The sequence below is a fragment of the Heptranchias perlo genome, chromosome 5 (assembly GCF_035084215.1).
Source record: "Heptranchias perlo isolate sHepPer1 chromosome 5, sHepPer1.hap1, whole genome shotgun sequence".
NCBI classification, from domain to species: Eukaryota; Metazoa; Chordata; class Chondrichthyes; order Hexanchiformes; family Hexanchidae; genus Heptranchias; species Heptranchias perlo.
In genome coordinates, this window is record NC_090329.1 from 86535950 (window position 1) to 86554153 (window position 18204).

At 42.2% G+C, this 18204-nt stretch overlaps 1 protein-coding gene across 1 annotated transcript in view; it reads right to left on the reverse strand.

Moving 5' to 3' along the window:
* Positions 1-18204, reverse strand: part of mms22l (MMS22-like, DNA repair protein) — a 131061-nt gene that overhangs the window by 71375 nt on the left and 41482 nt on the right. Inside the window, exons 12-14 of the mRNA XM_067983841.1 lie at positions 11016-11135; positions 6778-7004; positions 5245-5754 (exon numbers count right to left, since the gene is read on the reverse strand). Coding sequence (XP_067839942.1) covers positions 5245-5754; positions 6778-7004; positions 11016-11135 — 857 coding nt within the window. The remainder of the gene's footprint in view (positions 1-5244; positions 5755-6777; positions 7005-11015; positions 11136-18204) is intronic.

Below are 18204 nucleotides of genomic sequence, written 5' to 3' on the forward strand. Positions count from 1 at the left end.
AGTCCTCCTCCATGTTGAGCACCACTTGGAGGAAGCATTGAGGGTAGCAAGGGCACAAAATGTACTCTGGGTGGGGGACTTCAATGTCCATCACCAAGAGTGGCTCGGCAGCACCACTACTGACCGAGCTGGCCGAGTCCTGAAGGACATAGCTGCTAGACTGGGCCTGCGGCAGGTGGTGAGCGAACCAACACGAGGGAAAAACTTACTTGACCTCGTCCTCACCAATCTACCTGTCGCAAATGCATCTGTCCATGACAGTATTGGTAGGAGTGACCACCGCACAGTCCTCGTGGAGATGAAATCCCGTCTTCGCACTGAGGACACCATCCAACGTGTTGTGTGGCACTACCACCGTGCTAAATGGGATAGATTCAGAACAGATCAAGCAGCTCAAAACTGGGCATCCATGAGGCGCTGTGGGCCATCAGCAGCAGCAGAATTGTATTCCAGCACAATCTGTATCCTCATGGCCCGGCATATTCCTCACTCTACCATTACCAACAAGCCAGGGGATCAACCCTGGTTCAATGAGGAGTGTAGAAGAGCATGCCAGGAGCAGCACCAGGCGTACCTAAAAATGAGGTGCCAACCTGGTGAAGCTACAACTCAGGACGACATGCATGCTAAACAGCGGAAGCAACATGCTATAGACAGAGCTAAGCGATTCCACAACCAACAGATCAGATCAAAGCTCTGCAGTCCTGCCACATCCAGTCGTGAATGGTGGTGGACAATTAAACAACTAACGGGAGGAGGAGGCTCTGCAAACATCCCCATTCTCAATGATGGCGGAGTCCAGCACGTGAGTGCAAAAGACAAGGCAGAAGCGTTTGCAACCATCTTCAGCCAGAAGTGCCGAGTGGATAATCCATTTCAGCCTCCTCCCGATATCCCCACCATCACGGAAGCCAGTCTTCGGCCAATTCGATTCACTCCACGTGATATCACGAAACGGCTGAGTGCACTGGATACAGCAAAGGCTATGGGCCCCGACAACATCCCAGCTGTAGTGCTGAAGACTTGTGCTCCAGAACTAGCTGCGCCTCAAGCCAAGCTGTTCCAGTACAGCTACAACACTGGCATCCACCCGACAATGTGGAAAATTGCCCAGGTATGTCCTGTCCACAAAAAGCAGGACAAATCCAATCCGGCCAATTACCGCCCCATCAGTCTACTCTCAATCATCAGCAAAGTGATGGAAGGTGTCGTCGACAGTTCTATCAAGCGGCACTTACTCACCAATAACCTGCTCACCGATGCTCAGTTTGGGTTCCGCCAGGACCACTCGGCTCCAGACCTCATTACAGCCTTGGTCCAAACATGGACAAAAGAGCTGAATTCCAGAGGTGAGGTGAGAGTGACTGCCCTTGACATCAAGGCAGCATTTGACCGAGTGTGGCACCAAGGAGCCCTCGTAAAATTGAAGTCAATGGGAATCAGGGGGAAAACTCTCCAGTGGCTGGAGTCATGCCGAGCACAAAGGAAGATGGTAGTGGTTGTTGGAGGCCAATCATCTCAGCCCCAGGGCATTGCTGCAGGAGTTCCTCAGGGCAGTGTCCTAGGCCCAACCATCTTCAGCTGCTTCATCAATGACCTTCCCTCCATCATAAGGTCAGAAATGGGGATGTTCGCTGATGACTGCACAGTGTTCAGTTCCATTCGCAACCCCTCAGATAATGAAGCAGTCCGAGCCTGCATGCAGCAAGACCTGGACAACATCCAGGCTTGGGCTCATAAGTGGCAAGTAACATTCGCACCAGATAAGTGCCAGGCAATGACCATCTCCAACAAGAGAGAGTCTAACCACCTCCCCTTGACATTCAACGCATTACCATCGCCGAATCCCCCACCATCAACATCCTGGGGGTCATCATTGACCAGAAACTTAACTGGACCAGCCATATAAATACCGTGGCTACGAGAGCAGGTCAGAGGCTGGGTATTCTGCGGCGAGTGACTCACCTCCTGACTCCCCAAAGCCTTTCCACCATCTACAAGGCACAAGTCAGGAGTGTGATGGAATACTCTCCACTTGCCTGGATGAGTGCAGCTCCAACAACACTCAAGAAGCTCGACACCATCCAAGATAAAGCAGCCCGCTTGATTGGCACCCCATCCACCACCCTAAACATCATTCCCTTCACCACCGGTGCACTGTGGCTGCAGTGTGCACCATCCACAGGATGCACTGCAGCAACTCGCCAAAGCTTCTTCGACAGCACCTCCCAAACCCGCGACCTCTACCACCTAGAAGGACAAGGGCAGCAGGCGCATGGGAACAACACCACCTGCACGTTCCCCTCCAAGTCACACACCATCCCGACTTGGAAATATATCGCCGTTCCTTCATCGTCGCTGGGTCAAAATCCTGGAACTCCCTTCCTAACAGCACTGTGGGAGAACCGTCACCACACGGACTGCAGCGGTTCAAGAAGGCGGCTCACCACCACCTTCTCGAGGGCAATTAGGGATGGGCAATAAATGCCGGCCTTGCCAGCGACGCCCACATCCCATGAACGAATAATAATTAAAAAAAACAGCATTGTTAATATGGCTGGTCGATGGTGCTAATGAGAGGGACTCAGCAATGGGGGTACCGTTGAAGGTCAGGGGGAGGTGGTTGGAGTTTCTCTTGTTCAAGGTGGTCATTACCTGCCACTTACGTGACACAAATGTTATCTGTCAGCACAAGGCTGGACGTTGTCCAGATCCTGATGTAGTCTGGCAGTAGCAGCTTCATTACCAGGTGAATGGAGTTGAACATTATAGAATTGTCAGCAATTGACTGCATTTTTATGATAAAGGGAAGGGCACTGATGTAGCTGAATGGAGATAGTAAGGGAGAGGGGTTTAAGGAAATGGTTGGTGGTGGAGAAACCAAGCCAAGGGTTACCTTCACTTTTCTAGTTGAGCCTCTCTACCTCTCTCTCTTCTTTTAAGACGCTCCTTAAAACCTGCCTTTGACCAAGCTTTTGGTCACCTGTCCTAATATCTCCTTATGTGGCTTGGTGTCAAATTTTGTTTGATAACGCTCCTGTAAAGCATAGCTTTACTACGTTAAAGGTGCTATAACGTCTATGCAAGTTGTTGTTTTGGTGTAGTGGGCAGTTTTAGCAGAGAGTGAAGCCTGATAAGAGTTCGATGTGGTTCAGCTGGGTAAGCTAAGAGTGAACCAAATTATATATTTTTATTTTACTGTCAGAAAGTAATTTCAGTCCCCCCTTTTACATTCAGCCCTACAAAGTTATTCCTCCAGAAAATATCCACACATTCAAATAATAATTCAAATGAAACACTTCATCCAGTTAATTTTGCAGTAACTAGCATGCCATCTTCATATTGTAACTCAGCCTCATCACATTTCAGCATCCAGTCTTGGACATGCCACAAAGATGATGGCCCTGATCAGGAAGACAACTGCTGCAGGGCTAGATTTTTTTAAAAATGTAACTTCAAAAAATAGACCCATGAGCAGATACTATGCACATGAAAACTTAAGAATAAAGCCATGATAAGGCACTTTGCTTCAAATGACTTCTGTTTTGCAGGCCAATCTGCTTAAAACAGAGTGAACTAAAGGTCATTTGCCAACATATAAGCAGTTCTGTAGCACAAAGAGTGAAACAGGGAATTCCTAATAAGAACAATTTCAAATAATGTTTGTTGAATCATTTAAGAAGTTATGCGCTGTAATTTAAATGAATAATTTCATAGAATCATAGAAGTTACAACATGGAAACAGGCCCTTCGGCTCAACATGTCCATGTCGCCCAGTTTATACCACTAAGCTAGTCCCAATTGCCTGCACTTGGCCCATATCCCTCTATACCCATCTTACCCATGTAACTGTCCAAATGCTTTTTAAAAGACAAAATTGTACCCGCCTCTACCACAATTACATTGCATTTCGAAAACTCAAAATTGTACTGAAGTCCAACATTCAAATGCAATGCACTCAGGTTCATTTGTGTGTTCTGAACCAGAGTTGAAGCAAAGAAGACCCACATTAAGTGATGGTTTCACACTATTACTGTTCCAGGTGCATACTATTATAGCCAAGCAGCAGACAAAACTAAGTCTATCCCTCTGTGCTGCCTACATTTTACCATCCACAGACCTGCTGCAGCTCGTCCCTTGATTTACTCACTGATTCAATGGATAAATCCACCAAGTAGTGTGGTACCAAGCCATACACGTCGGCAGATTCCCACGTTCAATCCATGGTCTATGCTGATTGCACCTTGCCAATGGAGCATCATAATGAGCCTTGGTATCTCCCCAAATACAGATTGGAAAAATTGTTTGGGCTTCCACTCTTGATTGCTATTTAATGACTCCTATTGGAAAGGGTGTTTTTGCAGACAAGGGTGAATAAGGTGCAGGCTTGGCTGCAATGTCTTGATGAGAAGTAGCATGCCAATACTTACTATCTATCCAGACCAATATGAGGAATTGGCTGATACTGGAGGGAAGCTGGCACTATGTGGACATAACTCAGCATCAGAACATTCTTTGATATAGCACAACCTCAGTCATAACACATCATTTATTGCTGCCCGAATGAAAAAGCCTCATTAAACCCCACTTACTTTTGATATGACTGTGTTCTAAAGAGGCAACGTGTGAGTAGGCAAATACCAAAATGAGCAAATCTATGTGGTTTAGCAGCCCACTTTATTTCTCCCAATTTAAGGATTATCACTGCACAATTCCCAAATCCAAAATAGTAGTCAGAATAATGGCCACAGTACAATTTACAGCATGGGTTGATTGACCAGATACTGTCAGCACACACGTCTTGCTGTATTACCTGCCCGCCACTCAGTGGCTTCTCTCTGACATTAAATTTGTGAAGCGTAAATTGGGTGACAAAGCCCAAAATTGACAGCAAAGCAGCTCCAGGGAGTCTTACTCCTCTTTTCTCCAGTGTCAGATCAGGCCCTGACTCTGAATTGAATGCAACTGTCAACAGCCTTCGCCAATATCTATTCAACATGCGATTTCAAATTATTTGGACCCAACAACCCAATGAAGTCTTCGAAGCCAAAGACCTTTTGAAGAATACCACTAAGTCTGTTTATGGGATGCTCAGCAACAATTCTTCAGTGATAATTTCATTCATTTGTATCTTTACTGAGAGGTCATTGTAAATGTACAAGAAAAATGCAGAGCAAATTTGAGCATTGTTCAGGAAAAGCCTTGTCATAATAAGGAAAAAATTAAATATGAATATGCACTCACCTCAAACGAGCCAGTACAAACTGTAAAAACATCAATGCTGTGTTTAGTTCTGATTCCCTACAGGAACGGTATAGCAAACTAAACCCTTCATTCAACAGCTTTTCTTCTGAAAGATGCAGGTAGGAGCTGGTCTCAAATACTTCCTGAACAGCGTCAATATATGTTGAAAGCAATGGCCACAGAGTCACTTTTCGGGTGTGGTCAGTGGTTTTCAGGTAGAACTCTTTAGCTACTTTCTGAAAGTTAACCGACAGTTTTGCAGCTAGAAAGCTGATGTCAACATTCTTCTCCTCGTACATCAGAAGAAAAGCAAAGTAGCCCCTCCAGATCAATGATTGCTGGGGAATAGAGAGCAAGCTTGGTTTTAAAAGGTCCAGGAGGTCTGATACCCGGCTGACAACATCCTCCATCTCAGTCACTGCTGCAAGGACGAGAAAAAGGCTGACAAAGTTCTGAAGGCCCAACTCGCTAAGTTCCTGCATCTTCCGTTGATGGAACTTGGAATAAATCCTAGAAAATTAATGGGTTGTTTAGTTTCATTCAGCAGAAAATGAAACATGTGAAATACCGTAAGAAGCACATCTGGAATGTTTTCAATACAGTTGAAGGGGTGGGTTTAACTCACAAAGGTGTTGTAACTCTAGGCTACACCACACAATTAACCAAATCACAAATTTACCAGTTTAGACTTAAAATATTCCCTGAACCAAGGTTTGCAGAAAAATTCTTCTGTCAAAGAATTCATTTTATTCGATGAGAAAGGGAATTAATGATAGGGTTTTTAGCAAATGAACTAGCAGAATTTCATAAATGTAGCCATTTTGATTCAGAATGACTTCTGTGTCATGCAGTTCACCGCAGACATTCCAAGCATTACTTTCACCATCAAATATCCAGGTTTGCATTGCAATGGATCTCCTGGGAACTATAAGTCACAGAATTTTATTTGATAAATAAACTTCAGAAAGTGAACATTCAGATATAGGGAGACTCAATATTAACCTTGGTGCTAAGCGATTAATATTTGTCACCTAACTTTATCAGATAAATTACTTTGAAAGTTAATGATTTCTAAGCTTTTTATGCAGTTCTACAAAATAAACTGATGCAATGGGTTAACATATCTATCAGTTTTCCCCTTTGCTGGCTGTAAAAGTCCTACTGAAAGAAGTTTGAGCAGTCTCAACCCAATCTCTGAACAGAAATGGGGTACAATTTGGACCTAGTTGCGCCCGTAAAACTAGTCCAACAAGGCCCAATTTCAGGGTCCTGCGCACCAAGACACTCGAAAAACATCCAACTGAAAATTGAGTTGGGCTATTTTTTCAGGCGTCCAGGGCAGCCCCTTAAACAGGTGTTAGGCCTTTTGGTTATGCTAATAAGAGGCCTAACACCTGTTTTAAGACCTCTCTGCCAAACTGGGCTACACTGAGCAGAGCAGACTTTGTGAATGTGTTAAATTAACAAGGCTTGTGGGTTAGAATGTGTGGGGAAAGGGAAATCTTGTTACTAATTTACACCATATTTTATTACCTTCCTTTCAGCTGTTTCCATGGGTGCGTTCCACTTGTTTCCTTTCCTTTCGTAACCTGCAGGGCCAGAATTCTGAGGAAGAGCTGAAAACTATTCTGAGACTGGTACAAGTTGGGGCTTTGGTCACCACAGCAACAGGCCTTTGTCATTTCAAGCATAGAAAAAGGAGATTTGCTCACACTAGCCAGTCCTTTCAAGCTAAGCCAAGGAATGTTGAAGGCACTATTCTGTGACAACAGACAGAAGAATGCAAAGCAGTCAACAATACTTAGGACATCCAAATGGAACCACTGAGTATAAAACTTATTAAATGAATGGCCTGACCTCATAACCCACAACAGAAGAATCATTTAAAATATGCACAGCTTTTCTTTAGAACACATCCTGCATCTTTAAAATACGCACATATAAACAGAAAACAACATAGCAGATGTACCAGTTTAACAGACTGAAACCATGCCTCCCAAATACTATTAAGTACATGAACATCCAAAATTTACTAGGGCCCAGAATTTGCTGTCAAAATAATAGCGAGGCTAATAGCACTCACTGTTATTTATGCGCAAATCGCACAGCACCTTCAGGCGAGGGGCAGATGTGCAGTTAAAATTTAAAAGTTGCTGTCCGAGGTGCGCCAATCCACTGTTAGCTTCGTGAAAAAAACATCTCGCTGTCTGAATCAGTATTCAAATGCATTGAACGGCATGAAGTTCCTGTATTTGCACGGTAGATATAAACTAAAATCGCCACAGAAAGTTAGGGCTTATCCATTTCAGTCTAAGCACCCTTTTAACGATGTGATAAATGTTAATTATTGCCAGTCAATCTCACTGGCACTGAAAATTAACTATTACAGGTGTGGAGTCTCATTCCTTCAGGTTTTAATTGTTGTTGGAGATTTTAATTTTTTTTTACTTTTTCTTTCCATCTCTTTTATGTCTCTCTTAATCCAATCTTTCATTCCCTCTCCTTATTTCTATTTCTATACCTGATTTGACACCAAATTCACCCACTCTAATTTACACTTCCCTCTCAGTCCTTGCGCTGTTTATTTCACAATCGCGTTACATTAAGTTCTGTGTCTATTACACAGAAATAGGCCATTCGCCAACTGGTCTATGCCGGTGTTTATGCTCCAAACGAGGCTTCTCCCTCCCTACTTCACCTAATCCTATCAGCATACCCTTCTATTCCTTTCTCCCTCATGTGCTTATTTAGCTTCCTTTTAAATGCATCTATGCTATTCACCTCAACTACTCCTGTGATAGCGCGTTCCACATTCTTACCATTCTTTGGGTGAAGAAGTTTTTTCCTGAATTCCCAAATGGATTTATAAGTATTGTTCCTCCCTTGTATCAACTACACCCCCAATTTGGTGTCATCTGCAGATTTTGAAATTGTACATCAGATTCCCAAGTCGAAATCGTTAATCATCCAATTCCTTCAATCTGATTGGTTAAAGAGATACACAGTAGCTTGCCCTGTTCACTCAGATCCCAGATGCCCTGTAGAGAGCGCCCTGTAGAGAGCGCTGCGCCGTTTCCATCTCCCACTTCCAGCAACTTGCAGCGCAACATATCAGGGAGATTAAATGGGCAAGAGCAAGTCTTGGATAGAAGATTTACTAGAATGGTACTGGTATGAAAGACTTCAGTTACAAGGTGAGACTAGAGAAATTGGGGTTGTTCTCCTTGGAGCAATGAAGATTATGGGGAGATATGATGGAGGTGTTCAAAATCATAAAGGGTTTTGATAGGGTAAATAAGGAGAAACCGTTTCCAGTGGCAGAAGGGTCGGTAACCAGAGGACACAGATTTAAGGTAATTGGCAAAAGAACCCAGTGGCGACATGAGGAAAAAGAATTTTAGGCAACAAATTGTTATTATCTGAAATGCACTGCCTGAAAGGGTGGTGGAAGCAGATTCAATAATAACTTTCAAAAGGGAATTGGATAAATACTTGAAGGGGAAAAATTTGCAGGACTATGGGGAAAGATCAGGGGATTGGGACTATTTGGATAGCTCTTTCAAAGAGCTGCCACAGGCACGGCAAGCGGAATGGCCTCCTTCTGTGCTTTATTATTCTATGTTGATAGGCGACAGCAAGTTCTGGGCCAAGGTCTTTAATCAGATTAATAAAGCGCTAACAACTCAAAACTAAAAACTGCAATTCTCTCATATCGCCTATACATTAAAAATTCGCGGGGATTGCATTATTCCCGCTGAAAATACTTTGAAAACTCTTATGTCAGGTTTTGTCAATGGGAAAACCCATTGAAAAACAGTCAACATTTATATGCAGTACTGGTTATGCCTGTAGATGGCAATGTACATGGCTGAATTTGATTGAAAAGCTCTCACGATGACATATATGGAAATCAACCTCACACAGTGACAATCTAGTGGCTCAGCAAAAGCAAGTAAACACCAGAAGGCAGTCCTGGCAGTCCAAGAAAGTATAGTAATCTTGTGTCTATAAATAAATGCATTCCTAAAAAATATTTTCTATTTTACACACAGGGATTCTCTGACCTGTTTATCACTTTGTTCCATCTGTTGAAGTCCCAGAGCCTCTCTTTCCACTGACTATTATTGTCATCTATCCCCAATCTCTATTTGTTTACATCCCACAGATGAGGACTCGACCAAAAAGAGTCACGGTCTCAGGCTCCGGCTCCCCCTTAAGTCCAAGGGATAGAGGGGAAAAGAGAGCAGTGGGTTGGGGGGGGGGCTGTCAGTCAGCTGGCTAACTCCCTTACCAAATCTCCCCTAGTCATGGCCCCAAGTTATTTAATAAATACAGATATATAATCATTAGGAGCTCGGGGCTTCACCTCTTGCTCATTTTCCCTTGGCGAGGCCGAATCCCCGATCTCAGTTGGTAGCCTCATTAGGTTGGGCACTCTGATGAGTCCATCACACAAGAAAAGCATCTCCTCTATCACGGAGAGCCACTGGGCTGAGCCAGCCGCGGCCACTGCCAACGTGGTTCCTGAGGCCAGCACTGACACAGGGACGGTGCTCTGCTTCCAAAAGGCATCGCCATTGTAACCCATCACTTTTCCTAACCTCCAAAAAAAGAATAGACCAGGAAACCTAAACGCAAGCTCAATGTTGGCAACCCCAAGAGAAAAATTACAGTGAATTCAGGGAAGGAGAGAGCTGCAGCTGACCACTGAGAATGGGTCCCAGTACCACACTCGATGCAGTCCGCTCAGCACAGCCTTTACCCTCACATCGATGTCATGTTGGAAAGATAAGGGACAGTCCCCAAACTATACTGCGGCACCCACAGGGTGATGGGTGAGTGAGGTTTCACGCGGGTTAGGATACGGGCAGCAGAGATTTGGATGAGCTGCAGTTCGTAAATGGCTTATTGATATCCTTTAGGAAAGGAAACCTGCTGTCCTTAACCGGTCTAACCTATATGTGCTTCCAGTCCTACACCAACATGGTTGACTCTTAACAGCTCTCTAAAGTCGCATAGCAAACCACTCCATTGTATCAAACAGCTACAAAGAATAAGAATAAAACTGGACAGACCACTCAGCTGCCACCTAGATATCGAATCAGGACATGATAAAGGCACATCGTCGTTATTGGGTCAAAAGCCTGGAACTCCCTAACTATGCACTGTGGGAGAACCTTCACCACACAGACTGCAGCGGTTCAAGAAGGCAGCTCACCACCACCTTCTCAAGGGTAATCAGAGATGGGCAATAAATGCTGGTCTTGCCAGCGACGCCCACATCCCATGAACAAATTAAAAAAACACCCAGCCGAGCTGACCCTGTAAAGTCCTCCTGATTAACATCTGGAGACTGGTGCCAAAGTTGTGAGAACAGCCCCACAGACTAGTCAAGCAACAGCCTGACATAGGCATACTCAGAGAATCATACCTATGAGACAAGGTCCTGGACTGCTCCATCACCATCCCTGGGTAGGACTGAACCATGAGATGAGGGCACAGTGATATACAGTAAGGGGGGAGTAGCTCTAGGAGTCATTAACATTAACTCTGGACTCCATGAAGTCTCATGGTTTCCAGTCATAACCCAAATCCAACTGAAGACTACATTTAATCTTGACACTGTGAGCAATTCCACAGAAGACTGACTAGATTATTAAAAAAATAAATGCATTTCTACTATGCCAACTGTTTTCAGTGGTTGCAATAATTTTACTCTTCCAATAGTGAGCTTCTAGAACTACTAACAGTTATGCAATGTTCGTACTCACCAGGTGCTTACTGTAATATTCCCACAGTATAGTAACAGCATTCAGATTTGAATCCCAGAGGTCACACAGAGTTAGGCAGCATTGAAGGTGCATCCGTAAATGCTCTTCCAAAACAACGGTCTAAAATATTCAATTCAGGAGATATGATTAACCAATAATTACAAACATGATATTTATTGAAAATACATAGATTTTGTGCATCATTACAGTAGTCACAATTAATATTTCATCAGCACTGCTCTGGATGTTTTGGAACAGAGGATAGCTCTGTAAGTACTATTTACGATAAAGATTTAACTGCAGACATATCTGTAGCATTTTTCAGAATTGCTTCCATTTGAAGGTCTCCTGAATGGGCACCTGTATGTATCCTTTGTCTGCTGAAAACATTGACAGGAATAAGAATAATGTTCTTCCCTTATTGTTGTTAGATTTTAGACAATATAGACATTAACCCCAAATCGGATCTGATGGACTTCATGTCAAGCTGCGTGCATTGGAAAGGTTGCAGCCTAACTGGCATTGTTGGAATTATGGATGAAAGTATTTCCTCACATATGCCCTAGAACTTGGGAAGCACAGAAGGACGCGGATAGAATGGAGAGCTGGACTGACATGGCAGATATCATTTAATGTAAACAAATGTAAAGTCATGAGGTTGAGAAAGGATAATAAACAGTGGTAATATAAGGTAAATGGTATTCTTTCACAGGACACAACTCAGAAGAGGGATTCAGGGGTACTGGCGGATAGATCACTGAAGGCACCAGCAGTGTACTACAGCAGGAAAGAAAACAAATAGGATCTTGGACTGTATAGCCAGAAGCACAGAGCACAAATCTCAGGAAGTGATTGGTGCTGATTTTGCCCTACCTGAAGTATCGTGTACAATTGTGGCTAACGTATCATGGGAAAGACATCTACAATTGAAGAGGATATATTAAAGGCCAACTAAATTGATAGCTGGAATTGGGCATCTGAGTAATCAGGAGAGGCTGTAGAACAGGGAATGTTTACACTGGAGAACAGGAGCCTGAAGGGTGATCTTATAAAAGTACTCAAGATTCTAAAGGAGATAAACAAGATAAATAACAATATGTTTAACTTAATTACAGACTCTACAGCAAGAGGCCACAACTTTAAACTTAGAACAGGGAGAGTAAAGACCGTTTAGATTTATTAACTTTATGCAGGGGATAGTTAATATCAAGTGAACTATCAAGGGAGGCATTGGGGGCTGATTGTATCAGCAAATTGAAGAGAGATTTGGATAAGTACCTGGCAGAAATGTGATCGAGGGGTACAAGAGGTATTATGGGATGTGATATTGCTTGGGCACTGGGGCCAGCCAGAGCAACTGCAAAGTTGTTTTCCAGTCCTATACATTACAGTGTATTTAAATGTGGTGGGGAAAACTATAAAAACTGGACAGAACATTGATCTGTTTTTACTATTCAGTGCAGCATTGGTAGCAAGATGCTGTACACATTCTCAGAACACAAAAAATTAATGTTAATCAATGGAAATATTCCTTCTCAGCCTTAAATCAGCTTCTAATGCATTTAAAATAATGTTTAAATGGGTTTTGCTTGATAGACATGCTCAGTAAACAGGATGGTTCCATTCCCACCATGGCAGTCCAATGTATTACAATTGCATTAAACATTTTAACTGCAAAGCACATATAATTAAGCAGATGAACCAAACACAGCAATTGGAGAGTACAGAAATAGGAAGATAAGGCAGGTTAATGCATAGCTAGAGACAGGGTTCAAGAGGGAGGGCTTCAGATTCTTGGGCACCAGGACCAGTTCTGGAGCAGGAGGGACCTATTCAAAATGGACGGATTGCACCTCAACAGAGCTGGGACCAATATCCTCGCGGGGAGGTTCACAAGTGCTGTGAGGGAGGGTTTAAATTAATTAGGCAGGGGGATGGGCACCTGGATGAAGCTTTACAAAGGAGAAACAAGATACACAAAGGATTGGGAGAGACAGATAGCGCTAGAATAAGAAATAATACAGTATTAGGTGGGATCAGACTAAGAAAGAATACAATAAGGTCTAAGATGGGTTTAGAGTGCATGTGTGTAAACACACGAAGCGTGGTAAATAAGGTTGGTGAGCTGCAGGCGCAAATAGCCCATGGGAATATGATGTAGTGGCGATAATGGAGACCTGGCTCAAAAAAGGGCAGGATTGGGTACTAAATATTCCTGGATACAAGGTGTTCAGGAAAGATAGGGAAGGAAAAAAAGGAAGGCGGGGTGGCAGTATTGATTAAGGAGAATATTGCAATGCTGGAGAGAGAGGATGTCCTGGAGGAGTCAAGGACAGAATCGATTTGGTTAAAGTTAAGAAACATTAGAGGTGCCATTACACTACTGGGTGTGTTCTATAGGCCATCAACTAGTGGGAGGGATATAGAGGAGCAAATTTTCAGGGAAATTACAGACAGGTGCAAGAACTATAGAGTAGTGATAATGGGGGACTTCAATCATTCTAATGTAGATTGGGATACTAATAATGTAAAGGGCAAAGAGGGGGAGGAATTTCTGAAGTGTGTTCAGGAGAACTTTCTTGATCAGTATGTTTCTGGCCCAACGAGGAAGGAGGCATTGCTGGATCTAGTTCTGGGGAATGAGGTGGGTCAAATGGAGCAAGTGTCAGTGGGGGAACATTTAGGGAACAGTGATCATAGTATCATAAGGTTTAGATTAGTTATGGAAAAGGACAAGGAGCAATCTAGATTAAAAATACTTAATTGGAGGAGGGCCAATTTCAGTGGGTTGAGAACGGATCTGGCCCGGGTAAATTGGAATCAAAGATTGGCAGGCAAAACTGTAATTGAACAATGGGCGGCCTTTAAAGGGGAGATGGTTCGGATACAGTCTAGGTACATTCTCATGAGGGGGAACGGTAGGGCAACTAAAGCCAGAGCTCCCTGGATGATGAAAGAGATGGAGAGTAAGATGAAGCAACAATAGGGGGCATATGACAGGTGTCAGGTTGATAATACAAGTGAGAACTGGGCTGAATATAAAAAGTACAGAGGAGAAGTGAAAAGGGAAATAAGAGGGACAAAGAGAGAGTATGAGAATACACTGGCGGCTAACATTAAAGGGAATCCATAAGTCTTCTATAGGCATATAAATGGTAAACGGGTAGTAGCAGGACGGGAGGGGCCGATTAGGGACGATAAAGGAGATCTACGTATGGAAGCACAGGGTATGGTTGAGGTACTAAATGAGTACTTTGCATCTGTCTTTACCAAGGAAGAAGATGCTGCCAAAGTCACAGTAAAAGAAGAGGTAGTTGAGATACTGGTTGGGCTAAAAATTGATAAAGAGGAGATACTAGAAAGACTGGCTGTATTTAAAGTAGATAAGTCACCCAGTCTGATGGGATGCATCCTAGGTTGCTGAGGGAAGTAAGGGGAGAAATTGCAGAGGTGCTGGCCATAATCTGCCAATCCTCTTTAGACATAGGTGTCAGAGGACTGAAGAATTGCGAATGTTACACCCTTGTTCAAAAAAAAAGCTTAAGGACAAACCCAGTAACTACAAGCCAGTCAGTTTAACCTCAATGGTGGGGAAACTTTTAGAAAAAATAATCCGGGACAAAATTAACAGTCACTTGGACAAGTGTGGATTAATAAAGGAAAGCCAGGACGGATTTGTTAAAGACAAATCATGTTCAATTATCTTGATTGAGTTTTTTGATGAGGATTGATGAGGGCAATACGGTTGATGTTGTGTATATGGACTTTCAATAGGCGTTTGATAAAGTGCCACATAATAGGCTTGTCAGTAAAATTGAAGCCCATGGAATAAAAGGGGCAGTGGCAGCATGGATACGAAATTGGCTATGTGACAGGAAACAAAAAGTAGTGGTGAACGGTTGTTTTTCAGACTGGAGGACAGTATATAGTGGTGTTAACCAGAGGACAGTATATAGTGGTGTTACCCAGAGGACAGTATATCGTGGTGTTACCCAGAGGACAGTATATCGTGGTGTTACCCAGAGGACAGTATATCGTGGTGTTACCCAGAGGACAGTATATCGTGGTGTTACCCAGAGGACAGTATATCGTGGTGTTACCCAGAGGACAGTATATCGTGGTGTTACCCAGAGGACAGTATATCGTGGTGTTACCCAGAGGACAGTATATCGTGGTGTTACCCAGAGGACAGTACTAGGATCACAGTTTTTTTCATATACATTAATGACTTGGACTTGGGTGTACAGGGCACTATTTCAACATTTGCAGATGACACAAAACTTGGAAGTGTAATAAACAGTGAGGATGATAGTAATAGACTTCAAGAGGACATAGACAGGCTGGAGGAATGGGCGGAGACATGGCAGATGAAATTTATCGCAGAGAAGTGCGAAGAGATACATTTTGGCAGGAAGAATGAAGAAAGGCAATATAAACTAAATGATAAAATTCTAAAGGGGGGTGCAGTAACCGAGAGACCTGGGGTTTTATGTGCACAAATCTTCGAAGGTTGCAGGACAGGTTGAGAAAGCAGTTAAAAAAGCATACGGGATCCTGAGCTTTATAAATAGAGGCACAGAGTACAAAAGCAAGGAAGTTATGTTGAACCTTTATAAAACACTGGTTCAGCCACAACTGGAGTATTGTGTCCAATTCTGGGCACCACACTTTATGAAGGCCTTAGAGAGGGTGCAGAAAAGATTTACTACAATGGTTCCAGTGATGAGGGACTTCAGTTACGTGGATAGAATGGAGAAGCTGGGATTGTTCTCCTTGGAGCAGAAAAAGTTGAGAGGAGATTTGATAGAAGTGTTCAAAATCACAAAGGGTTTAGATGAAGTAAATAAAGAGAAACTGTTCCCATTGGTAGAAGGGTCGAGAAGCAAAGGACACAGATTTTACGTGATTGGCAAAAGAACCAAAGACGACATAAGGAAAAACTTTTTTACTTAGCGAGTAGTTATAATCTGGAATGAGCTGCCTGAAAGGGTGGTGGAAGCAGATTCAATAGTGGCTTTGAAAAAGGAATTGGATAAATACTCGAGGGGAAAAAAATTGCAGGGCTATGGGGAAAGAGTGGGGGAATGGGACTAACTGGATTGCTCTTGCAAAGAGCTGGCTTGGGCTGTAACCATTCTATGATTCTATGAAACACACCCAGAATGACTGACTTCAGAACATTTTAAAGTCACAAACCTAGCACAAAAACAACTATGAAATTAAAAGGGAAACTGCAAATGCTGAAAATCTGAAATAAAAACAGAAAATGCTGCAAATACAGAATGGAAAAACTAGCCATGAATTTGCAATATGTTTCACTCTGTAACCAAGTCTAACCAATCTGTACTATACCTAAGAGCTGTTTAATCATCTGGAACTGATTTAAATGCTTCATTGAATATTTAAAGCTAAACCTAATTCCAGGTGAGAAGTCACCAAGCTAATGCACAAAATGTATAATACACAATGAAGAAGCAGAGTGAGTAGCACTTCTAGCTTATTCTGATGTAATTTTTCAGCCAGTACACATGGTAATTTTAACACTAGTACTCAAAAGTTGTTTTCTTATGCTGTCAGCATCGAACACCCAGAGCAAATATCTGTAGAGCACTGTATCACTTTGGTGCTAGCACACTCGATACATCTAACTTCTTTATTGTGTATAAACTTTACAATGAATTATATACAGAATAATGGACACCTGGGAGTAATTAGAAGGTAATAATCTCAAGGGATTCAGATAAACTTGTAAACCCCAACATGATACAGCCTGAATTATACATTACCTTATAATATACTAAATGGATTTCCTGTGGCATTTCTCATGGTGAGTGAGAGGATATGCTGTTTAATGCCATGCAACACATCACCAGCACCACTAAATTATGAGGACTAAATAAGTGAAATAGTGCCTTTGTTACAGTATTGCTAACATATTCAGGTACAAATTAATTCAAGATTGAATTAGCACCTTAAACCTTAATTAATTTGAAAAATATACTAGTTATACAGTTCAGGTGGTGCAATGAAGGTAAAAGAACAAACTTGATAATTAATTTGATATTGGCATCTTTAATTCTGCATTGGTACATAAGGAATTAAACCAGCTACATTTGCAGAAATCATGGCCTAGCTCAATTCAATACAGTGTTGCACAGATGTGCTGGTTGATCATTGGGCAGTTATTTGAGCGAGGAGCCCATGCCTCTCAATTCAAATACAAACATGTTGCATGATTTGTTCAGATATGTGCCTGACAAGCAATCTTTTTGAATTTAATAAAGTTATTTCCATTCTGCTTGGCTTCAGTTACTGTTTCAGAGGCACTTATTCTCCTGCCTTTTTTAAAGCACAGAGCTTGAACTGGAGCCATCAAAGAGAGGTCGTCTGATTGGAATGTTGAAGATAAACCAGACAACTTCCGTAATTGGTGAGGAAAAGATTTTAAAAAGCCTTAAAAAACTATGTTCTGTTTCTGCTATTATTCACTTGTTCATTTACTCTTTTAATAAAATTGTTTGGCGTTTAAAGCCTAAAATGTCTCATGGTAGTTTTACTCTGTGGCCTCTCAAAGACAAGGAGGATCCAAAGGAATACAGGATAGAATTGGTAGTTGAAATAATGTACAAAAGGGTTTTCTGTTCATTATCCTCAACAAGCAACAACATTTTACCTAGGTATTGGGGCAAATGAAAATACTTGAGGACACAGATAGTGAAGGCTCACGTACGAGATTAGTCTAAAACAAGTAAGTTAAAAATAACTAGAGGAAAAAGACTGAATGAACCCAAAACGTGCAACATTGAGAAAGAGCAATGAATTCTCTCAGTGTCCTAGCCGACATTCTCAAACAACATAACTAAATAACAGCTTAATTAGTAATTCATCTAATGGCCATTTATGGGATCTTGCTGTGTACCAATTGGCTGCTGGGTTTGCCTACATAACAATAAACACTTCACTTTATAAGTAATTAATTATTTGAGAAGTGCTTTGGGATATTTCTGAAAGACACAATAAGTCACAATTGTAAATGAAAGCTGTTTTATTTGTACAAACTGTGACATGTAAAATAAATCATGACATGGAAAATACTTACAAACTACAGGGATCTGCACACATCTGAGTTAAACAAAATATACACATGGTATACAAGATACACTGAGAATTTTCTTCGGTGTTCTCCCAA